Here is a 26,084-nt window from a genome sequence, read left to right as displayed (position 1 = left end):
TCTGCTGCATGCCAGAATAAACAGGAGTAGGTGTTATACCAACTTGGAGCCAAACCCACACCAGAGCAGGTCACTGGAACACATCCCTGCTCACAGTTGAAACTGTGACTGCTAATTACTAGCTACTGAGCTAGAGAGCTGCAAATTATGAATCAGATGCACAGGAGCATGCGGTTACCTTCACAGTCACTGTTAAGATGAAATCACAAATGTGTATAAGCATTGTGCAACACAAGTTTTTTTGGCCTTGCCTAAGTAGTTGGACACCATACGCACATGCATGCCAAGTTTGGCTTCTCTGGGATTAATGTTTCTTCAGCCAGGAAACAGCTTTAGTGGAGAAAAATATAAACAAGAAAAACAGACAATCCAGCAAATACAGCGGGGAGTTTCCTGGAAAAATACTAACACATAAGCTGTCCTTGTTGGCATGCTTCTTGTGCAACAGTGTTGTACTCTTTTGTTTTTCTCTTCTTTGGACAATAATTGAAATGTCATTGTCATTTTGTGAAGGCGCAGCCAGATGAAAACTCCATCTGATTGTTCTTGTTTCCTTCGCTTTGGTGTCTTTGGTGCTCTGCGCAAATCAAATCAGTGGCAATGCTGAGTAATTTTGAGCATTTTGGCAGTCAATGGCTTGTGGTTTGTACTGTTATTACAGTGACAGATTGAGTCTTTTGATGTGGGGTTACTTATGTGACATATACTCAGTCCCTAGCCCCTGTGTTACCTGCAGTAGATGGCTGTCAGCTCTCCCCTTGTGTGGAGTTGCAGCACGTAGCACCAACAGGAGATGAAAGCATTGTAGTGCTAAACAGCATTGAACATTTTTGCTGCTTTACATACCATTAGAGAGCCAAAAATACAGTGCAGGGCAAGCACACCAGTGCTAATGCATAGGAATATGGACGGTGTAAGGTTGAGGGGATGCAGTCCCAAAGGAAAGGACTCTCTGATGCCGATGTAAAGTGCGCAGACTGAAAACAGATTGATATGTTTTTAGGTGGGCCTTTTTTTAGCTGGCTACAATAAATCTTGCCGTCCGTCTCATTTAGCAGCTCAATGCTCTGCTTCCCTGTCGATGCCATGCACTGCTTCTCCACACAGGGGGAAGCCTGACTGTCTTCTGCCGCGGGTAATACAATGGCTAGGGACAAGTACCTCATACAACTGCACATCAAAAAAGCCCATGCTATCACTTTACTATCTTTTACCTCCACATCCCAGGTATTTTATTCTTTTCTCTATTTCAACTTGTGTATTTCAATTTTCTCATAGCAGTTTACAAAAATGATCTGAGACATGCAGCAGCAGAAATTAGACGATGGATAGACAGATAAAGAAAAAAAATCCAAAGTGCAATTAATCAAATAAAAATAGATGGATTTAGATGTTCATCATTACACACCATTAACATTTAAAATGAACACGTTTCATGAACATGAGACATTATATATCAAACATTTTAAAGCTGCTGTGGGTGATATTTTTTTCTATTAAGTGTTAAATAATTCGTTACACCAACAGCGTAACCCGTGTTTCTCCAAGAGACCCATGTTTCTAAAAGAGAAAATGCATTTTCTGGCATCCCTGCCTGCTTTATCCAATCAGGACAGAGAGGTCCAAAAAGAGGCGGTCCCGTCAGGGCGAGCAAAGAAAAAACACTTAAAGAAAACAAAGTGGCAAAGAGAGCTGCCTCGAAAAAAATGTAAGGATTTGTGCTATTGTAGAGACATGGAGAGGAGGGAGGGGATTGCTCACAGCAAAATGGACAGGAAGTTATCCTAAACGGAAACAAGCTTAGGCCAGCTTTTAGGTCAAAAGTCTCAGGTTTATCCAATTATTTTCCATTTTATACACTTTATTATATCTGCTTGGGTAGTGGTGGGCCAAGACGGAGTTGGGTTGAGCCAAAGGAAGCATGTTTGTTGACAGCTAGCTAGAGAGCTAACTGCTAGCTGTCACTCAGAGCACCCACAACCTTAATTATGGATGACTTAAATCGCTAATGCGTGAGTAAAAATGCACAGAGAACATTTACCAGAGGTAACACCATGTTTTGTTCCAGGCTATAAACATGTTTATTCCTACTGTAAAGCTGGCCATTCTAGCATGGGGCTCTTTGGGGAGTTACTAGCTTTAGCAGCCAGCCACAAGTAGCCATTCGAGAAAGTGCATATTTGGCACCTCCATGTGGTTTTCGTTTTTCAGCCTGGGAGGACGCTGCTTGGCGCATCTTCACTGAGCCAAGATCCAGTTGTACATTTTTGTGCTGTAACCAAAAGAATATTTAGTAAATATGAATATATAAAAGGAGGACTCTTTCTTTTCTGCTTCATTCTCAATATATTGTCCAAGCTTAGACTATTTTACACACCACTGTTACGTGCCTTACTGGCATCAGCCTGATATAATTATGCTGCTGATTTACTTTTAATCATTCCATACTGGGCATCAATTATGTATTTTCTGAGGAGTGATGGTTGTTTTTTCAAGTACATCTTAATTATAGATACAGAAAAAAATTAATCTTTTAACATTTGCTCTCTTTAAAAAAGTTAGTGGGTTATTAGGGACATTGTGCTTTCTTTCAGACTTGGAGCTGAGGTAGTTAAAAAGACATCCAATGTTTTTTGTTGTTTGTTTGTTTTGTTTTTTTTTTAATCAAAAGTAATTGACAACTGTGACGGGGTGATAAGTTAAATGCTTCCATAAAATCACCACTCACGCTGACACCAAAAACCTCTTGCTTGATATCTGAAAATCTTAATTACTATCTTACTGAATGGATGGTTTTAATATTAATATATTGAACATTTGCATGTTTTTGTTGAAACACAGCCTTATAAGACTTTACAGCTGACAGTGTCTCTACTGTTTAGACATCAAAAGCCTCCCCCCTGGCTTTTATTGCTGGAACTGATACGGCCCAGTCTCTGCCAAGTAGGTCAGCAGCTCAGTTGTTCACAGTTCCAAAGTGCACTGTTATGAAAACAGCCCAGGCTTCACGAGATAACCATATTGATACGAAGAGGAAAAAGGGGAACACAAGTTGGATTTCCTGTTTCTGACTCTACTACCAGCACACGCTAAGTATACAAAACATAGACGCCTGAGCTTCACTATGACTGCAGAAATTTGGGATGTTATTGTTGTTGGCGCCGGACTGTCTGGACTGAGTGCAGCTCATCTGCTCAAAAAAAGGAACGCGGCGTTGAGAGTATTAATACTGGAGGGAAAAGGTATGTAGAGGTGTATCACTGTTGAAGGCAGTTATAAAGCCTGATGCAGTGAGTCAGTCTTTACTTTATGCTCTAAATGTGAAGAGACTTCGCTCTGACTGAATCATGTCTTGTGTGCCGTGCAGATCGGGTGGGAGGTCGCACTCTGTCCACTGAAATACCAGCAGCCAATGGTGTGGATCGCTGGGACTTTGGAGGGCAGTGGGTAGGAAGGTAATGTCGATCATAAACAAAGTGGAAGTCAAAAGAATTTACGCTAAAGTAAAATGTTAAAGGTGCAACATGTAAGTAAACATGCGTTGACCACATGTTGAATTCATATTCAAAACAAATGGGGGCGGCATGTCACTGAAGCAACCGCTAACTGCCACTATGTATTGCTGCTGTTAGCCTGTTGGCTCAGTTAGCCGTGCAGCTAGCAGTAGCAGGTTAGCTAACCATCTTTGCAGCACAATATATAGACGTCATAATGGTGTTACTGTTATTCACAGTCGGTTGATAAGTTTTGTTAAGTTACGCATATTTTCACCTAAATCTCTTACATACTACACCTTTAAGTTAAAGGCCCCCCGTCTGTTGTTTAATTAAGTCTTGCTGAGATCTTCCAGCCGATAGGAACAAACCTCAGATGAACATTTTCTTCATGATAGAAATTTGTCGTTTTACGTATGATGCTGAATACACGATAGTAGCAATTGAAATGCAGCAGGGTTGCACTGAACGCGAGTCAAATGTCAAACCAGTGATCTGTGAGCAAGCTGTTACTGCGCAATTGAAAGTCAGTCAAATATTTACCATTTTCAGCATGTAGTCTAGAAGCAAATCATCAAGGCCTGTAACGCCAGAACAGTCCAAACTTTACATCAGCTAGACGAGTTAGCATCACCCCCCCGCCCCACCGGAATTTCTGACAACACTGTCAGTTGTGCAACAACACTGTCGTAAATACAAATCCCAGGTCTGTGACAATTTCTCAGATGTAATATAAGTGCTAACTGCAAACAAAACTCATCATGTCATAACAATGATATGTGCTGAAAGCTTGTATCTTGAAGTAAACATGTATGTAATACTGTGATCCTGCCCTCTCACTGAAGTTACATCGTGCGGAAACGAGTGACCGAGAGCGGGGGCGGATTGGCTAAGACAGAGACACTATTCGCCCTATTAGAAATGAATATAATAAATGAACCATCAACGTGATTTTAAATTAAAAAAGTGTTGCTTTGAGTTTCACAATACTGATGTCAATGACACAAACAGCAATGACAATAAAAAGATAAGAGACACTTTAATACTGGCTTCATGGTTGTTATCTTCATCAGCCTTCAGAATACAATGTACAGATCCTCAGGAAAACGACTGAATAGGTCAGCTGTCAGCAACTCACAAAATTAACTTTATCACCTTTATCAAAACAAGATGACCGTTGCAACTGGACCTTCATCATACGGATGCAGGTTGGTTAGTTTCATGATATCGGCTCTGTTGCACCTCTGGAGGTAGTGTTAGAGCTGCAGCAGAGTCGACCTGGCGTCTGTGTGAATGGAAAAGCCGGAGGCATGGATCAGGGGCATGTTGATCTGATGGTGTTCACAGTCTGAAAGCCAAACAGCAGTAACATGGTAACTGGTAGTGTCTTTGGCAACTTATGTGAGTAAAAAAAAAAACAAACATAGACTCCAGTCACATCCCTGCCCGTAAAACTGCGTCTGTCCCCAGGAGCAGCAGAGCCAGGTGGCCCCTGCAGTTGAATGGCGGTGATTATGTGACACGATAAAAAGCAAAAACTTTTTTTCAACTTCTCACTATTGTATTGTTGTAGTGACTGTCTCTGGGAACTTGAAAAAAAAATGTATAAGAGCGGCAGTGCTGCTTGGTTCTGTGTCAACAACAGGAGCCCCTGTATGAGAAGCGCTACTGATTCATGCCGCTTCGCAGCAAAAACTTCTCTGATCAGAGTAACAAACTTGGAGTTTGTGCAAGAGCTGTCTAGCCACAAGGCTACAACCTATTGTCAATCATTGTTAAGGATAGTGTTCAAGAGAACAATGACAACAGTTCAATTACAAGAAGAGAGAGCATCTCTCAGGTGCTTTGTGTCTCCATTTTACCACATTTAAAAGTGTTTTTCCAGTTGTTCAGGGACTTGCACAATTAATGTTGAACTCTGGGGCCCCACTAAACTAGTGCATTAACCCTCCAATAAGCTTAATAGAAATTATTATCTTTTCTCTTTCAGCACCCAAACGCACATCTTGGAGCTGATAAAGGAGCTGGGCTTAGAGACCTATCAGCAGTTCAATCTTGGCAGGAAGGTGCACCACATGGGTGGCCCAGGTGCCAAAGTTCGCACCTACAGAAGCAGTATCCCTGCTCTGTCCCCAGTGGTGCTAATTGACCTCACCCAGCTCCTGTGGAAGGTGAGGCAAGACTTGCATACTGTACTGAGGTCCATGTTCAGTTAGAGCTGATAAGATTCAATATCCACAGCTCTCAGTGGACAAATATGTTATTTACAACTCTGAAGAGGGGTTTAATTAATTTCTTGTTGACTTTTAAATGTGTACCAAGAATGAGATGATATACGGACCACATATCAGCTGAAATATCGTTTTCTCTGGAGCTTTAACAACCATATTTTATAATCAGCTGTATTGTCCAATATCCTTATCGTGCTGGGAGATAAGAAGTCCCAAATGAATGTGGAAATGGTATTTCACATTTATAAGGCTGTATGCTTTCAAATTGATAGCTCATTTATCACACAGTGAACAAAAATGTTCTGCCCCGGATAAATGGCTACAGTAGCAGTGGGAAGTAGAGAACGTGGGGGAGAACGCCCGAGTAGAATCACATTTGGCAGCCTCCAACTGTATCTATACTTTTTTTTTTTTTTTCCTAAGCATATCAATGGGATGCTTTTGCTTCACAGCCGTGAATCGTCGTGTGTGGGTGTGTTGTGGTGACTGAATGTTTCAATCAGATTGACAGATTATGTGCCACAGTATGTGTCCAGGATCCTTGGAGGACTCCGGACGCCGTCGAGCTGGACAGTATGACTCTGCACTCGTACATTGAGCAACACGCTTGGACAGCAGGTCAGGGTTAGGAGCAGTTTTAACACATTGACGTCCTCTTACTTTGTGCTGGTCTTTGACAAAATAGTGATTTGTGTTCTTGTTAATAATGACATTTTATGCAGCATAGCAGTATATATATATATATATATATATATATATATATATATATATATATATATATATATATATATATATATATATATATATATATATATATATATATATATATATTTAAAAAATAGATGAACGGGTTAGGGGGAGAAATCAATTACAAATCAACATTTCATGAGAAAAATCATTAATATTGGGTTAATTTATGTTTAATTAAACATTAGTCTGTAGCATCTTAACTGTTAACCAACAATGAAATGCTTTCTTAACAATTGTTAAGCAAATGTTTATTGTAAAGTGTAACTGATGTTTATAATACTGTATAAATAGATTATAGATACTGTGTAGTTGATCTTGAATCTTACATACCTTTACAATTGCTTAACAAATGGTTTATAAAGCTAATGTCACTGTTGTGTTAACAGTCACCTATTAATAAGAGGTGCAGTATGTGAGAATTGACCACCTGTCAATTTATCTTCCACACAAACTGAGGGTAGCGTAATCACAAAAGTACCCGCTAACTGCTCCCATTAGCTCAATCCACGGAGAAACTAGTTTCAAATGAGCTGTCACAGCCATAACGTCACCGCCCTCAGCCACGCCCCGTAACCTGTGGGTGCCAAAACATCGGTAGAGGTGAAGCAGAAACACGGTGGGGGCTGCTCGGGCCCATTCAAACTGACCAATCAGAGCAGACTGGGCTACTCTAGAGGGGCTGTAGAGGTGCTACAGGAACTGACGTGATGAAAAAAAACAAACAAACAAAAAAAGGATCCCTTTTTTTGTACCTCTAAGTATTTTAAGCTTTCCTAGTTGATGTCAAAATAAAAGTGTATACCTAAAACAAATCTATTCTAAAATAATGACAGCTTATCTATAGCAAGATAATAAGTTAAAAGATAATTACCTTTAAAAGGACACAAAGGGAGGTTCATAGCATTCTAGCAGCGCAGTGTTTTACATTCTGAAATTCTGCAGCCCACACAAATTATGGCTGTCTTTTTCATTTTGTTCTCCAGCCTTGTCCTGTGGTCCTGCAGGCACGCAGCCACAGAGAAGGAGTATTCTGACCTTTAAACACTGCTGCAATCACAGTCTTTCTTTTTTATTGTCAGACAGTTCACGTCAAACAAAAGTATACATTTTCGTGTTGAGTTTTGTGTGTTTCACAGTTTATAATGTACAGGAGGCCATGCCCGCCCACCTACCCCTTACTCTAATCTGCTTACCCTAGGTGAGGCTTGGGACGATGGAAATGCCATTCGTTTTGCAGGCGTTCATTATGAAATCAGCATCGGATACGCTGGAAGTCTGACCTAATCATGGCACTTGATGTAAGGTCAGGAGATCAGTAGAGTCATTAGCATTGTTCCGCGAGGAATCTTGTAAGGCAGTTTGCGAGGCAGTCCATCCAGTGGTAGTGGAGATATGTCAGTGTGGATCATTGTGGCAGTGTAAGTACATGAAATGTTTGAGTACAGATTCTTGCATAGCTTGAATTCCTGGGCCAAATCAAACAACGCACTGCAGTATCAGATGTATTGACTGCTGACCAAGTCTGCATTTTAGGATAGGTTCGATGAATTTGATTTGATTTCAAAAATAACCATCATTAAACTCTCAGGTGTGTCTTTGTCAATTCTCTTTCGACAGTACGAATCCCAGTCTTTTGACGTGGCACTGTATTGTGGTTATCTATGTAACGGGCAACAATTTTGCAGAACACTGTCATTGGGGGGGGAATTGCATATTATCACTACCTGTGTGTGAGCTGAAGTGTCTTCTCAATCACCCCCCCCTGCCAGAGTTAAAAGAGGAGATGGGACTGTGCAGCAGGTCCGTCTTTGGCATGGAGCCATCCCAGATGTCCTTCCTATTCTTCCTCATGTATGCAGCAGCAGCTGGAGGGCTTCTGCCTCTGCTGGAGTGCACTCCAGGTTCAGCTCAGGAGTTCAAGATAAAGGTACACAGCTCATATCCTCCCCCAGAGTGCATATTGTTGACTCTGGTGCCTTATAACAATCTGGACATCACATTTCTTCCCCTACTCTAATAATACTTAGAATCCCAGCCTCTCGAACGGCACAGCTCAGTCCAGCCCTGTCTCAAAAACCTCGATTGCGAAATCATCATCGATTGGAGCCGCTTAAACACTCAGAGCTGTGGTCTTGTATTGGATTTTCCCGATTTTCTGTGTGCTCCCTCAGCGTGAACGTTGAGGTTTCAGACTGTTCTATTTTTCGTGGGCAGTGCTTCTGAACCTTGTCTCTCCTCACAGTGGTGGAGTGTGAAAGGACCGCAGGCCGGAAAAAGAGACACGCAAGGCCTTAAAGGAAACTGCAACAATCTTTTTTTCATCCGCAACAATTTTGTTATTTAAGAGCTATTTCCTGAAGGAATTATAATGAGCAGTGCAGCGAGCATGACAACACCTCAGGTACAGCAAAAGTAGCATCAACTGAGCACTGAAGTGGCCCTGCTCTTATCAGTTGCACTGTACATGTCTAACAATGGTGCAAGGTATGGAGGACCCAAACTGCCTAAAACAAGTTATAGGAATCTCTCAATAACTAAAATGTATTTGTTTGTTTATTCCCTTCATTCAATTTCTTTTACCTTATTTATTTCTGCATTTTCTTCCTTTCCTCTACTTCTTTTTCTTTTTTTCTCCGCACATTTCAGCTTCATTCTGGAAATGAAGCAACTGTCATTCAAAGCGTGTCATGGGCTCGCCTTTTCGTTTACTGGCTGGTAACATCAGGGTGCATGCATCTCAGCTACATGCCTTGCTCCCACAAAATAATTCACAAATATATATGTATTGATTTTAGATAGAGACAATTTTAAACACATTTTCACCTGAAAGTAAGCACTCCTTTAGATGTGGAAGAAAATAGTTGTGACTGAGAAGTGTTCACAGCCAGTTCTGTGGCTGATATAGAATCACCAGAATATATTTCCAGCTGATGAGTTTTCCAAAATGTCATTTCTAATTGCTTGACAACCACAAACATAATGCTTTATTGCATTGTGGTTTTGGCAGAGGTCTCTCAGACACATGCATCAAAATCTTGGCAAGTGCTACCAAATGATCTGCATGGCTGGCTGTACACCACCAGGGGTTTGTTGTTTTGTGATTTGGGTGAAGTGACCCTTTTACTTCAAACACCGTGTCCACCTGGGGGTAGGGGGGGTCATCTACGGATTTTAAGCCCACCTTGAAGTGTAATATCTGTCTCTCCACAGGGAGGCACCCAACAGCTTTCGGAGTGTCTGGCAGACCGTATCGGGTGGAAGAATGTCCGGCTGGGTTCTGCTGTGACGGCCATATGGCAGGTAGAGTACAGTAACAGCTCACTCAGGGATTGATGAGGCGCGACACAGAGATAACAGCTTCCTAGATGGGGAAACAGGCCGTCTCCTGTGAAGGCACTGTCTGTTCCGCCTGACTGTCTCCCTTATCCACATCTGGGAGCCCACGAAGGCGCCATGCACCCTAAAGAGTGGATTTACCTCAGCGTACCGTCTATTTCTACCGTTTCTGCAACATTTGCATTTATTGATTGTTTGATAGAATTTAAATTATTGGATGGTAGACTACAGAATCCTTGCTTGAATACAAATCCAACCAGTTATGACACTGTCAGTTGACCAGCTCCAAGGTAAAGCTTGAAGGAGCGCTATGTCGTTTTGGAGGAGACATTTTAATCAGAAGAGATCAAAAGATCTCCATTGTCTGTTTGTTTAAAGCCTAAAATGAATTAACTAAATAAACAAACTCTCTTCATTTACATGACTGAATGAATAAAGTGACCTTAGAGGACAACACAGTTTCATACCCTGCCACCTTTCTGGCTCCAAACAGTGTTCTGGGGACCTTATTTCCCTCTGAGAACAGATTGCTTGTTCAGTTATGGGAAAAATAAACTTTTCTGAGTTTGAATTTCTTCTCCAAAACTTATTGACCATCTAATCCATTTAGTTACAGGAAATTATTGAAAACTGTTTTGGTAATTTGGTCAATCATCAAGAAAAGATGCCCAGAATGAACTTGTTGCCGTGTCTTAAAAGAGGGAATTTGGTGTCTTTCTGGCTCATAGTAGAGCTGATATATTTGGGTACTGGACATGTGGCCGGACAAGGTGTGAAAAACAGAAATCCTAGATTTCACCATGTAGGGAAACTAATCAGTCAGGAGGGTCTCCATTCTGAGTGAACGATACACTTTCATTCCAATGTGCACAGCAAGAGAATGTACAAATAATTGGCAGATCGCGATTTTGTCATATTTGAGGAGGTGGTGAAGAACACTGCTGAAGAGCACAACCTGCACTCTGGATAGCGAGAGCAGGAGGGCCGGCGGGGTTGAGAAGTGGTCGCGTAATTTGCACTGAAATGACAGCTGGCAGCAGCAGAGCAAACGGATTTAAAGTTCGACAGCAGGGGTATGAATGGCTTGGAGTTATCTTGATGAAATCTGGATGCTTAAATGAAGAGGGGAGAAAAAAGAAAAGCAGAACCCCCCCACAGTCAGCTGATAAGGAAGGAGCAGAGATAGAGAGAGAGAGAGATGAACGATACAAAGATAGCCTTCCTGATTGAACTTACGCTGAGCTCCATTTGATTAATCAATTAGTCAATCAACACACAATCTTCAACCTTTCAATTTGGGAGTGTTTGCTGGTTTTCTTTCCCATCTGTGATAGTGAATTGATATCTGTGCATTTTAGACCGTTGACAGGACACATTTAACTGTGGTGTAGGGACCAAATGATTAATCAAGTAAATGAATTGCAGTTCGATCATTAAAAAAATAGTTGTCTACATTTTTCACAATGAATAATAATGGAATGAATCAATACTAAAAATAATCATTAATTACAGTCCTATACCCACGAACATTACAGTTACAATAAGAATGAAGACTTTTTTTTTGTTTGTTTTTTATGCCCACGTATTATACAGGGTCACTGCCTATCCAAGCATGCTTTGGGTGACAGACAGGGCACCCTTGACATTTTGCCAGTGTATCACAGGGCTAACACGTATTGACAGACAGACTCACATTCACAGCTACGGGCAACTTAAGAGTTTTCCCGTTGACCTAAGCTGAACCGGAGCATTCGCAAGAAACCCACACAGGCAGGGGAAACTACAGAGAGAGAGAGAGAGAGAGAGAGAGAGGCCCCGGTTGGCCTGGCTGGCTTCACATCCAGGACCTCCTTGCTGCGAGGCGATGGGACAGCGTGCATGCCAAAATAAAAGATATGGAATCATTTAATTAAAACTTTAGTGAAAATAAATGACATGGTTTCCCTGAAGTTTCGAGAAAATCTTGTCTAAACTCGAAGAGCTCCGACACCTTTCTAATTTAGCGCTGACCCCGATGCATTTTATAAGCTGAGAGGGTGTTGCAGAGTCGCTGGAAGATATGAAGTCCTAATTACAGAGAACCTTTACGGTGTTAGGAATTTAGTTCACAGTATTTCAGCTCTCTATACTGATTTCTTTCTTTTTTTTTTCTTCTTTTTTTTAAATCTTAAATTTCAGCATCCAAAAATATCTAGCTGGTTTACAGTCTCTGAAGACGGGAGCTTTCTTTGTTGCGCAGTGGCGCTCTGTGGTGCGGTGAGAATTAATTATCACCAGAGGCTTAAGTTTAGTGGAAATACATGCCAGACCAAGGGAGCCGGACACTTAAGAGCTCTGCAACAGCAAGACTGTCTGCAGTGATTTAAATAATCCTTCAGTGTCATGCAACCACCTTTTTAAAGTCTGTGCACCTTGTCAATTGCACAGATTACCAGAAAATCTCCTTCTCTTCACAGACTGTGAGAACCGGCTTCCATAAAAATAGCAAACACAATATCATAGAAAGAAAGCTTGATTGTCTCCTTAGAATCTACATGTCCTTCACTGTTCAGTACATGCTGAACACACACAGTAGCATGCCTGGCATTTAATGATCAGTGACAAGGAGGGAGGTTCAAGGAGGATGTGTAGACAAATTATTCAGCATTTCTGCATTAATGCTATGCAGAAGTGCAGAACTAAGCTCTGAAAAACAATTTAGCACAGTTACATACTTGGGGCAATACGGGGTCAGCAACTGCAAAGAAGTCACCAGTTAAGTTAAAGGAACATTGTGTAGAAATTAGCATTTTGTGCTGAAACAAGTAATAGACACCCTATTGATCCTGTTACAAGACACTACCATCAACATGATTTTGAAGCTGTTAAGGCAAGTACAGATACAGTTTGAGCATCCTATATTTGAGATAAATTTCGCCCCAAATCACACTCATCAACAACTGACCACTCAAGAGGATGTAACACATTAACAAATGTGTGCCACAGGCTTAATTTAACCAAAGCTCTGTTTCTGTTTATATGTTTCAACAGGATGCTGAGTGGGCCAGGGTGACGTCTACAACCAACACCTTCTTGTGCAGAGCCGTAATTGTCACCTGCCCCCCTCATTTGGCAGGTCAGTGCTCGTCTCCCGCCTCTGTCGACTCGCTAAATGAAATTCTCACTGATGCAGGAGGCAAATATCCTCCTCTCTCACCATGTCTGTCAAATGTGGCAAACTCCTCTTCCATGCAGATAAATCTTTGATTTCCCTAAATCTTTTTCGGCTGTGGGGTGTGGCAATCACTTTGGCTGGCGTAAACTCTGTCTGAGGTTGGGGCTCTCGGCTGAGGAATTGCCTGGATTGGATTCTGGAACCAGAGCAAGAGTTAAGGCCAGAACTTCAACTGGGGGCTAATGCGACATTCGTTATGGTCGGCGGTGGGAAGTTGAAAGTGACAAACACGTCATTACCATTCTCTCTGCAAGTCAGCTACCAAGGAGGGAAAAATCTGGCCCCCTGCAGTGAAGTGTTTTTCCGGCTGCTCACGAGAAGCAGAACATTTTTAATTGAACCGTCTCACATAGCATATTGAAACATGTCATGTTGAAAATCAAACTTCAGCACAACAGCACACATTACTGCAGCCATGTGCATTTGACATCATGTTGTGCAGGCAAGTAGAATCCACTTTTTCATTGTTTTGCCTGGTCAGAAAATAGCAATCCTGCTGTCCAACTTCCAATCAACTGCAGGGTGAACTTGTGTTGACTGGGGGTCTGATTTAATGTTGGCAGTTGAGCTGGTGTTGTGCAGGACACAGAAGCGGGTGCCGGTTGATGTTGAGGCCCAGAGCCACAGCGACCGTTCGCCAGTTTTGGAAGCGTCCGAAGGTGAAGCACGGGCCTGCTCTGGGTTTGGTGCCTGTTTGCACTAAGCTGGCAACAGATCTGTCACTCAAAACCTCATACTCAGAGCCATGGACCATGGCCAGGATCCTTAATGAGACAGGTTTGAGAGCGGTGTTGAATTATGCAGCATGGATTGCTCTGGCTCGGGTGCCACAGTGCCATGGTTTGGCCTTAAATCAGTGCGGGGGAGATTGACGGGGTCTTTGAAAAGCCAAAGTCGGGCCGGCGATTGAGACGTCACCTCTCCCAAAAGGAGGCGAGGATAAATTAAAGAGAGGGTTGCTGCTTGAAGCCATCGGCGTGACACGCTTCATTTGAATGTCGCAGAAGTGGGCAGACCTGAGAAGCTTTGCGGTTAGTGGGGGAGGGAAGAAGAGAGCTTAACACCGCAGGCGGCGGGGAGGATGATAATGACTCTAGATGATTCCGAGCCTCCCTTGGACAGTAGCAGTTTAAAGGATTGTTCTTACTCTCCATAACCTCTCATTTTGGGTTTTCTTTTTGTGTACGTTTCTGACATTCCTTTTATCTTTTCAAATGGATTTTATTGAATTTTCTGTTTTCCATTTAACAAGCAAAAGACAAGCGAAAAGGATAACAATGATTGCGAGCGTTGCACTGTGCAGCTCAGCGTAGACAATAAAGAAAAAGAAGGGGCAAAACAAAACACTCTCTGCAGTCAGATCTGTCAAACATTGCGCGTGATTTTGAGGCTGTTCTAACAGAACCACTGGCATGCTTTGAGGTGATTTCATCCTTTTATCTGGCTATACTAGCATGAGAATAAAAAAAAAAACTAAAGGGTACATCTTTTAATTTCATCAAGAGAGAGTATTTGGCCCCAGATTGCATATTTGAAGATATTAAAATGCTGAAAGAACAGACATTGATTCAATGACTAACTCAGATCCATCTCTAATAATAACCACTCATTTTTTATTCAAACTTGAAGATCTCTAATGCTTGCATGCACTTGCAATTTCAGTTAAATCAATATATTTCACGTTATAAAATCAATACGTTGAGTGGAGAGGACGATTGTAGTCAAAGTGCTCCCATGCATTTTCCAATAAACTACATTTATCTTTGATCACTTCTCAGAAATGAGCGCCAGGGGGATTTTCAAAATGTCAAAAGTAAAGTAGTCTAAGCAAATAATTTTAGAGAATGAATTGGACTTGTCTAACCCCCATATACTGTAATAGCTGATGCCCACGAGAGAAACATTAAAGATTAATGGTTCAAGATGAATTTAACTGACTTTCTGGAACACGAGATTGTAAAATTACATTTCTGTTGTAATTCCCAAAGGTAAACACAAAAACAAAACTATATGGACTAACTGGTGAATGATAATCAAGTCACCAAAAAAAATACAACAGTATCCGTTAGGGTTGGGTGATGTTTGAGTTGAAACATCGTGATGGACGGTGACATTGTTGTTTATGAATTTGAGGCAGCGTGTTGGCAGCAATTGCAATATTATCTCACCACTGTAGCCGCCGCTCTTTCCCACCGTTGCTCTGAAATGAATCTCCAACTGTCTCACCATGCAGAGGAAATGATATCCCGTTACCCCTGACATACATCCCTGTACCAGGTTTAAAATCGTCCTCGACTCCACACCACGAGTCCATAACTTCACTTTGTTCAGCCTCATATGCATGAAACAATGTTGGAAACAGAGGCCTGCAGGAAAAGAAACACTGCTGCCTCAAGTTTAACCAAGCGTCTGGGGTTTGCCTAGCTGAGCTGCTTTCATAAGAAAATAATAAACAAGACATGGAGATGTAATTTTGGTTCACTGAGCAGCAACATACTTCTTTTCATTTCCTCTTCCCACATATCACAAACGACAACAACTGTTGGCTTATGGCAGCTCTGAGGAGACACGCCACTTGATGGTGCTCTCTTGTGGTGGGCCTTTTGAATCACAATGTTACGAAGGCTAGGGATTAGTATGGACAACGGCATCCTTCATCGGCCCAACCCTAGTATTTCTTGCTGTATTAACAAACTACGGAGCAGCTTCTTTCTTCGGGTTGTGCAACAACAAGGAATTTAAACTCAGTCTTGTACTGCGGCCCTGGTGCGTGTTAAAATCACAAATTAATGTGCCTTGTCAGACCCCCCACCCTCATCAACCCCATAATTCGAACCCTGTACCTGAAGTGAGATTGGGCCACAACAACCTCTGTATTCAGTTCTTGGCATTTCATGTACTTCATATAAAGGGTTAGACACATTGACATTTACATATTCAAGACAGGGTTTCCATATTTCGGTAAAGTTAGCTGTCTTGGAGTGTATTAGGCCAGTCTGACATTCTTAATGAATTCTCAGGCCACTTGGTTTCGAATCAATGGGCAGATGGATGAAAAAGAATGAAAGGAAAGGAAAAAAAAAAATGAGTACTTTTTTTTTCAAGAGTTCAAGAAGCAGTGTGGCATCAATAGGCCAACAATACATTCTCTCTCACACACACACACACACACACACACACACAACTACGAGCTCTGCATTCCCTAATATATCAAGTTTGTCCTGTTCTTGGCTCCTGGATTTATCTCCCCATTCATCCATCCATCTTTTATAATGAGTTCCGTCAGTTTTTTTCTCCCCCCCTTCTTTTTGTTACCACTTCTCTCACTCACCTCAATGATTTATGAACCGTCTGGTTTATATGAGATTGTTATGCATGAAAAGGATGAGCTTGGAAATGGGAATTTTGGCTATGTGTTGACTTTGGAAAGGATAGTTGAATTATGTGCATGTTTCGGTGGGCAAATAGGTTCCCATGTATATTCATTGTGAGCAAAAAAAAAGGAAGAAAAAAAAAGAAGCCAATTAGGCTTTCACAGCATGCAGTTGGAGTATGATGCAATTACGCGCACGGGCTAACATTCAGTGATAGTTAGAGAGACAGCTCTACATTTACTCAATTAACATTTCATTTCAATGTGTTCTTCTGCCTCTCCTTATCAAGCGTGACTTCCCCAACAAAGCATGACTGTCCGACTCTGTGTGCACGTGTGTCTAGGTGGCCATGTGTATTATGCGCACACATATTCATTGTCGAGTAGGTGAAGCTGAAGTTCTTGACGTCACTTTCTGAGGTCGAAGGAGATTTTATCTGATTGCAACTGAACTTGACAGGCAGCCAAGCAACACTATATCTGATGTTGCCATCCATCTTCTCATGGAGGAGGAGCTGCGGTAATGACAGGCAGGCTTGGGCAGTGGCGAGGAAACTATTACAGCTGCCACTCACGCTTTAGTCCAGAGCCTTGTTTACACTTGTAGAAAACAGGTAAGCGGCGCATTGGCATTGATTTGTCAACTGACACTGTGAGGCAGGACTATCCGCTGTGCTGTGAATGAAACTAATGGGGTATAATTTAGGGATTAAACACAAAGTGGGAGCGGAAGCGATTGTGAAGATAACTCGTTGCAGTCAGATTTTTATCTATCCGAGCTATAAATCCATATCTGTGTGTATTTTGCATCTCGTCTGGAGAGCAATATAGCAAGTCTTGATGAGCAGGCAAATATAGTAGATGTGGCTTTGCAAAGCTTTGTTCACATGTTGGTGTTGTAAATACTGTGGTCAATAGTCTCTTGTTATTTCTGTGTGACAAAAGTGTAATTCTGAGGCACATACTGAATATATGTCTAAATCATTTCTAAATAAGGCATTCTTTGACATAAACATACATAATGTATAGCATTATAAAAAATCTGACAAGTGGCAAAATGAAAGATATGGACAAAATTTGTGTTACAATGTTTTTTGTTTTTTTTTAAAATGAACTAAAATTATGAACCGAATGGGAAGAAACAACAATTTTGACATTATGTCAAAAATGTCTATGCACTGTGTTGCAGTGATGTCCACTGAAGTCATTGCACTAACGAGGTAGCCCTGGCCTGTCCAGTCCTATAAAAACAGTCTGTACCTCAACAGCAACACATCCTCATACCCAAGCAACTGAATAGGTCAATTACCGTACACTCCCAAAAGGACATAAATCACTGTTCCGGTTACAACAACAATACTGTTGAAGTGTGCCAGTGACCTTCGTTGTGCGTGAAATATTTGGTTAAGTTAAGGCGAAAAAAAAACCAACAAAGAAAATATCTGATTTTGGGTTTAAATAACTACCCCACTTCAGTTAAAATGTACCTACCATGGTAAGGTTTCTTTTTGTACATGATGACAATTAATTGCTGTAAGTTAAAATAACTCCCCACTGATTTACCTGTCCTTGTTCGACCGACCATCCGTCCCATAGTCCTCCCTGTGCAGTCTTCCTCAGTCTTAACTATACTACTTTGCCTGACTTTCTCCTTTCCTCCCATAGTAATTACAGTAGTAGTTTACAGTAAAGGTACAGTAGAGTAGAGGTCCACTTATTTAGACAGTTAAAAAAAAACCCTAAAGATTCATGATAGGTGTCTAAAATAAAAGCATGAATATAAGTTCCTCACATAAATGAAAAACAGTTCACACTCAAAAACACAATTAATTTGCTTTCCTGGGACTGTGTGTGGTGTGGTGTTGTTTGATTAGATTTGACTGACAATTGTGTTGTCTCTGGCTGCATAAGCAAACAAGTATACACAACCCATCTATCATGTGCCATCTTTGTACTCCCTGAGCATTTTTGGCTCTCTTACTTTTATCAGCGTGGTGAATGTATGTGGGGTTAAAATAGGGCTGCTCAGCATGCACTTTGCCTGTTGTATCACTGTTGTGAACTGTCCTCTGGGTGTCCTTCTGGTGGAGAGAACGTGATGTAGTTCCGTGTAAGCTGCCCAACATTCAGGAAATAAGTTAGCCCCTGCCTGTCCCTAATGGTTAGATATTTAATAGGTCCCTGTGTGTATTTACTACGGAGCTGTCATAGTTAACCGACAAATCCGAGTCACATACTAAAACTCTTTCACCATAAATGCATCAGAGTTTTCTGCAGATTGGTGCCCTTTTGACTTTTTTTGTGCCCCTCAGATTGCTGGAGTCTGCCAGGGTTTGGCCGAGAGTGCTGGAAGCAGCCCGGCAGCAGGACAGATGCTCTGTGGTGCATAACTTAACTACAACCAGGAACTCTGTGTTTTTCCTGGGTGTGACTGGTTTGGGCAGCTGTCCTAGCAAATGTTGCCTCTGTCTCCAGGGCAACCGGTGCCAATATGTGATGTACTCAGTTTCAGACCCTTCCAGGCAGACTGGAGTGTATTACATGTGAGCTGAGGATCACACAGCGTGATTTCAGGATCACGCAGGTCAACACAGTTGACATAGTAAGATTCCAATGCCAGATAGAATCCTTACATATCCACAGATGAGTGTACAGTATCCTTCTTTGGTCACTTTCAAGTTGACAGTCCTTCAGGCACCCTTGCTCTTTCTTTTCTCTTTCTTTATGCTGCAACATACATTTCTTCAGGTTCAGTTTTCTATTTTATGTTGTGACAATGCAGTGCCTATGCTCCGAAAAGGTTTAGACACAAGTATCACTTAGGGTTAGGGTTTGGTTGGCACAAACACAGCTGGAGATGTTTCGAGGTCACGACAAAAACGACTGGTGTTGTCGACAGTAACATGGCTGGACATCATCCTGAGGTCTCCTCAACAGGATCCAGTAGTTTCACGCCTCCAGATGTTGTAACACAGTCTCGAGCGGAGGTCATTGGCTTGGCAGCATTCTCACCTGTAACTCCACCTCCATCTGCTCCGCCTCCAGATATGACAGTCGGTAATGGAAATGTGATAGGACATGTTTTGTAAAGATGTCAATATGGTACTTAGGCAACCAATGTGTAATCCTGGTGACTCAGCTGGTAGGGCAGCTGCTCATGTATATCTATATTATATCAAATAGATTCGAGTGATATCTATACTTGAAGAACTTGCACTCTTCGACTCTGTTCTTCGAAAATTGGGGACAGTCCAAGAATAATACATGGTATATTGGAGTAGAGTCGTGCATTGTGTTTTCATTCTGATGGACTGGCACACACACTGGTCTACCCCTCACTTAACATGAGCAAACAACACAACAACGGTCAGACTTCAGGTCTTGCATTCCTAGATTCTGATCAGTGCACAAAGATACCACACGTCACCTTTGTCCAACACAGGCCTGACCTATCCAAAGCAGTGAGACGAGCACAGACAAACCTCAGAGGCACAAACCTCATGAGGAAATAACCAGCAGTGCTGTAAGCGTAGCAGATAATAGTGTGCTCATCTAGAGCCTCACCACTCTGGTCGAGAAAACATTCCCAGCTATTTTCTGTTTGTGGTCCACCAGCTTTGGTTAGTGAGCTATTTATTCATAGGAGATTAAAAGCCATCCGATATCAGACCACAGTTAAATGAATTCATAAACTAATGAGAGCAATTTTAGCCGAAAGGGTCCTCCTCCCTGAGTCTGCTTTTGTCGAGACCAACAGCAGAAATTATTAAGAAATGTTGGAGCTATAGTGCGTGTGTGTGTGTGTGGCGAGAGAAAGATGGGGGAGGGTGTCTGCTGCTACTTCCCAGCTTTCAATTTCAATAAGTGTCAAGGGGCTACATGCATAATTCAATAAAAGATATGTGATGTAATGCGCCCGTAGATACGGGACTCCATCTTTAACATTTGGAGTAAATGGCTGGTGAATTGTGCTGCATATTTCTGACAGATTTAATGATAGGGAGCTGTTATCTTTTGTTGTTTGTATCCATATAAGTGCTTCATTGCTTTGCATTGACCTTCTGGATACTATGGATATTATGGATACATGCCTGGTGGTATTGTATAAAAGACCCTTATATCCTTTATCAAAAGGCTCACATGCTGGATGGTTGAAAAAGCATCATCAGGCAAGTGAGAGGTTATACCTTAGTTACTTCTTCTTTTTCTCCACAACAGGTTGTTACATGCCTCGCAATGCTCTGCTGGCTTTTCTGGATGAAAGAGATGATCCAATTTCACAGCCTACACTGGCACAGCCACGAACTACACCTCATCTCTAGCTAGCTTAAGCCATTTTCATACTTTTGAAAGTTTCCATGCACCCCTCTTTATAAATTGCCATTCAGAAACTGCATCTGTGGATCATCATCCCTTTGATGTTATGTCGTGATTTGAGTGGCTTTTCATGTTTGGCTTTTCTCATCCCACTGACAAAGACACTAAAGGTTCTGTGCACCATGATAAAAGTTCAGAGTGAGAAAATAATGGAAATTTCTGAAGCCCCCTTGCTGGAGGCTAGCACAGACGTGACTCTCAGGTCGGCGAAGTGGGAAAGCAAGGTCAACGCTGACCACTAGTGCCCTCACAAAACTGAAGACAGAGCAGCTCCAATGTCACAGTATTTTAAGAGGAGGAAAGTGAGATTCAGAACGACAGTAAGGGGATGAAAAGACTGAAAGGAAACCACTCTGGGGCAGCTGTGTACTCAGAAGTCAGGGTGTCAGGGGTCAGGAACTAGCAGTTGTGCAGATTACTCCGGAGCCCTGGGATGCTCTTGAACTTAAATCTATTTTCCAAAGATGACTGAGTGATGCAAGAAAAAGCTTTTTGATGAACTGTCAAATGAGAGCACTGTTAGAGGGGAGTGTGTCAGCATCTTTTAGAGGGAACCTGACGCACTTCTCTGCGTCCGGTCTAAGGATGTCTTTATCATTTTATCCTCTGGTCAAACTATGACACAGGTGCTCTTTGACTAAAATGGTTCAGGACTCTGACTGACACCATAGAGATAGTTCATAACTATACATAAAACTCCCATTTTTTTTTTTTTTTTTTTTAATAGCAGCATGTTCATTAAAAGGTCAAATGTTTTTATGCTTTAGGTTCCGCAACTCATCAGATATTGATGTGGCCATCCCAAAGTTAGGAATGAGGCTCAATAATCAACTTTCTTACAGATCTTTAATGCATGGGTTTGTGATTGAGTCAAAATGCACGCAGCTCTGAATAGTAAAAAGGGCCGAGTGGTATGACCATAGAAAGTAATTGATAATGATTGGAATGTCACTATTTTTTCAGGTATTTCATAAAGTACTGGACAATGTGACATTTTGGGTTGACGGTGATGTTCGAGTGAAAGTCAGAAGAACCCTTGAGTCATTACAGTCCATCTTGAAGGGGACATGGACGTGTTTACCAAATATAAATCCATCCAACAGTTCATTGAGACATTTCACAAATGTCAGCCTCTAGGTAAAGTCAAGGGATTCTGTGGAAAATGTCATGGCAATTCATACAGCAATTTTTTTTAGATATTTCAGTCTGCACCAAAGAGGTGGACCAACCGACCGACCGATCAACCAACACTGCCCTCTGAGCGATATGCTAAAACACATTAACTCCAAAGTAAAATAAGGTAATATGTTTAATTTATGACCAGCATCATACACGTTTGCCTTTCCTCTGTTTGTGTGTACAGTTTGAAGTGCTTACCCAGCAGCAAATACTGCACTGTTGTGTGGAGTTGCAGGGGCCACTTTAGGTTCAAATGTCTAAGAGGAAATTCTCAGTATTCATCCCGTGGAGATGTTAACATCTGACGTGTTATTATCCACTAAATTAGGCACAAAATGAGATGAATAATCCCTGCCACCTTGACTTGACTCTTCTGAGGGCACTCTTCCAGTATAGTTATATAAACTGCCTTCCCACTGAACCTGTTTATTCACGTCATCTTGGTTTAAATGTGATGCTGACTCGCACGAAAAGTTCCACGAAAGTGTCACAGCAGATTTGTGTGTGTAAGAGTGGATGACAGCCTTGTCGCTGAAGAGCACTTTACCGTTCTAAAGAATAAGATGCCAGAATATGTCTTATTTAGCCCATGACAATTTAACATCTGTCTGACGAATAATGAGGTAGAAGGCGTCTCTTGCTATCAGCTCAGACGGTTTTGGTGTCAAAACAAATAGCATTATGAATATGACACTACTTGACAGGTCCTATGTCATGTGTACAGTGCTGTCATTTAAACGTCTAAGTGACCATGTCAAATTAGTTCGGAGCCACTTATCATGTCACTGTTTTTCAATTTTACTGCTCCAGGCTCATCAATTTTGTTTAGCATTAAGGGCATTATTTTGAGGTTGCTGACAGGCTCTTGACAGTTTCTAAATAATGTTTCACATCTTCCACTGGTTCATTCGTTAAAAGCCTGGCTTTAGGCCAGATGTTGCTTTACTTGCCAGAGCGAGCACAGAGGCAGTCTGGCTTCTCTGCATGCGTGACATACACTTGCTCTCATGGTACTGATGGAGTTATTTGACTGCTCTCACATCAGTGTAAGATGGAGCTTTTACAGATGTAAGTGCTGTGATTAGTACTCTGGAGCACAGCAACAGCCGGAGCACTATTAGGTCATGGGGATTTCTTTGCAAGGCCATTAATGATAGTCAATGATTCAAGATAAAACCCTCCTGATCGATAGAGGGATTAGCTCAAGTGTGCTATCCGTCTTAAGTTATTTTTATTTTCCTCTTTTACTCAGACTCTCAAATAAAGCAGAGATTTGCTCGCCAATTTATAAATAAATTAGAGCAGGTGAGACCAAGGAAGGTGGATTGAATGGAATTAAATAGAGCATACTGTTTTTTGGGGGGGATTCATGTTGTTCTGTTGTTCTCCCAACAGCGAAGATCTGCTACCAGCCAGCCCTGCCCAGCCAGAGAGAATTCCTTACACAGAACATGCCTGTGGGCCACATGATAAAATTCATCATCACCTACCAGACGGTGAGTAATATGAATCACAATTTGAACAGATTCTGACATTAATAATGGTTTCATGATACAAACACAGAAACATTCATTTAAAACAATCATTAAACTCAAATGATGTGATGGATGCTACAACTATTAAGAAAAGAAAAGCAATTTTTGAAGTGTATTATTAAATTCCTACTTATAAATGGCTGGATGTGAAGCTTTCTCTCTGGTTAATGGAAAACAGCATTTGGTGGATTTCCAAACCCAATGCAGATGATAAAAAAACATCTAATTACACTTCATGCTTGTCAAATTTGATATTTTACAGTTGCACCACTGAGGCCCATTTCCCCAAAAAGCAATTTTAGAGCGCTGCTTACACACAGATCACAAGCAATGGCTGTGTCACGTTTTAGAATTGATTGCAAATTGCAGATAAATTTATGAGTCCTACAGGGCATCAGATGCAACATTTGTTTTGATTAGTGATATTCATGGAAATGAGCAGAGGATGAAATGCTCTTATTGCAAATTGTAGACTGAATGTCGCAAATGTGGTGAAAGAGGCCCCTGTATTTGGATAATCTGTATCAAAACTGTATCAAAACACCAAGTGTGTAGTATTCAGTCATTCATGGCCAGAAATACAGTCCAACTGTGCCATATCTTCTTTCATTCGAAGGCAAAAATGTTACCCAGCAGTGGCCTTAGAGAGAAGTGAGGGAAAATCACTTTCAAACATGTATTTGTTTTTTCATTTTCATAAAAAGAAAGAAAAAATGTCAGCAGCAGACAGCAGTCGAGTCGTTTGGCCCAAGTTCTGTATGGGTGTCAGTACTATGTACACAAGGAGCTTCTAGCACATGAAATTTGATTTGTTTAATCTTTTCCATTTTGCACTTTACAGCCACACAATTAATTAACAAAATGCTCTTGCACCTTGTTAGTAGATTAAATGCGCCTACCATAATGAACACGAAATCATTAGCGCTCATGGAAAACACTTATTAGATCTGTGCCTTGGTGTCTTGCCAAGATGCGTTCGGAGTCTGATAAACACATGAAAATATTGGTCACTGATCTAGAATATGAATTATTTGATTGTCCTCTTCTCTGTGTGGCCTTGCCCAAACTTCCAGACTCACAGACTTTACAAGCTTGCTTTAGTAACCTCTAGCGTGCCAGTCCAAATGCACAATTGATCAAGCCTAGAGGAGACACAATTTAGATAAAAAGCACAAATACATATTTATGGATCTCTTTTATTATTATGATGTACAAGTAAATAGTCTTTTGGCTTAAAAATGAACACAAATTGCCAATGTGAATTCTTTTAGGAGCTGTTGATATCATTGACAACTATACAGAAACGTTTTACTGACAATCAAAATGGGTCTGTAAAGGGTGTTAAGTGATATTAAGTTAGCATGCAAAACTCCCCTATAGAATGCAATCCTTTTTTATCATGCAACAACTATTGTACACCTGTGAATTTCCGTCTCATGTCATCACACATTGCACAGTTTAACTTGACATGATGGCAGACCGATGTCGCTGTGAACATTTTGGTACAGCCTTCAACCATGCATGCCACGACAGGACCCGTCACCACTGCTGCTGAGTGGTGTTATTTTGAAAGTGCATGTACAACAAGAGTTGCACTGTGGCAGTGTGGATGTCTCAACACTCTCAACAGACTGAGAGAACTACAAAAAACAATGCTGTCATCCCTCTGATGCGCCATCTCACCCCTACTGACAGCGTGATTGTTTCTATGCTTGACATCTAAAGCCACCATTTGATTTCTGTGTTACATTTGACCACATTCTTACCTCAATATAATCTGGCCTCTATGTGGTTATATCTGCAGAAATCTTAAGGTTAGAATGAGCAGGCCAACTCCCTCTCAATTGAACTGAATACCATTAGGGCCATCTTTTTGAATACACTGATTACCAATCAGGTCTGATTTCAGCCAATCCTTCCCTCTGAAACATGGCCCTTGCCATCAGTAACTGTCAGTGTACTGACTAAAGAAGCGCATAGGCCATGGTCAAAAGCACCTTGTAGAAGCGTTATCAGGCAGAGTAAAGTACACTGATCTGTAGGCCTCTCACCTCGGCCAAAGTCCCTTTAGATGTACTTTGTGGACCTGAGAAAAGTTGTTCATGCTTGAAAACCCATGAGTGTCACTGACTGCTAGTAGTTCTGCGTGAAGCAGTGGGTCAGATAGCTCCACATCCGGCTGAAGTTGTTGTCATTTATTGTGATCGAGGGACAGTCGTGATTTTTAACAGTGGCATTGAACGTTGTATCGTTACGATGTATTGATGTTAATCATAAATTGGATTCATTGAAAAGAATAAGATTATCCTTGATGTGAAATATTGAATCACTCATACTAATTCTTTCCTAAAGCTGTGCCTTGGGACAAAATACATCATATTTTTGCTCAATGTTTGCTTTTGGTTAGCAAAAGGTTTGACGCCAAGGTGCATCGAAGCAGAAGCAGGCACTAAATGTCAAGACAACTGAGTAAGCTATTGCAGACAAGTCAGAGTCTGCACGTCGGTAACATCGCTGATTGGTTGAAACAACCAAATTTGCCCCATCATCACTCTGGCACTAGTTACACAAGGTGATGACAAGCTGTTCCACGAC

At 41.4% G+C, this 26,084-nt stretch overlaps 1 protein-coding gene across 2 annotated transcripts in view; it reads left to right on the top strand.

The window, feature by feature from the left end:
• The first annotated feature begins 2,963 nt into the window (after positions 1–2,963).
• si:ch211-127i16.2 (probable flavin-containing monoamine oxidase A) overlaps positions 2,964–26,084 on the top strand; it is a 45,587-nt gene continuing 22,466 nt past the window's right edge. Inside the window, exons 1-8 of one of the 2 annotated variants that reach the window (XR_005078228.1) lie at positions 2,964–3,242; positions 3,368–3,455; positions 5,485–5,665; positions 6,229–6,343; positions 8,245–8,402; positions 9,686–9,775; positions 12,842–12,926; positions 23,350–23,450. Coding sequence is in view for 1 of the 2 variants with exons in the window: in XM_037117725.1 (XP_036973620.1) it covers positions 3,125–3,242; positions 3,368–3,455; positions 5,485–5,665; positions 6,229–6,343; positions 8,245–8,402; positions 9,686–9,775; positions 12,842–12,926; positions 23,350–23,450 (936 nt within the window). In the remaining variant the exon portion in view is untranslated. The remainder of the gene's footprint in view (positions 3,243–3,367; positions 3,456–5,484; positions 5,666–6,228; positions 6,344–8,244; positions 8,403–9,685; positions 9,776–12,841; positions 12,927–23,349; positions 23,451–26,084) is intronic. The other variant, XM_037117725.1, reaches the window with a different exon arrangement.

This window comes from Acanthopagrus latus, chromosome 12 (assembly GCF_904848185.1).
Source record: "Acanthopagrus latus isolate v.2019 chromosome 12, fAcaLat1.1, whole genome shotgun sequence".
In the NCBI taxonomy this organism is placed as follows: domain Eukaryota; kingdom Metazoa; phylum Chordata; class Actinopteri; order Spariformes; family Sparidae; genus Acanthopagrus; species Acanthopagrus latus.
The sequence above is the reverse complement of the archived record's forward strand: the minus strand, read 5'-3'. Positions and strand labels throughout refer to the sequence as shown.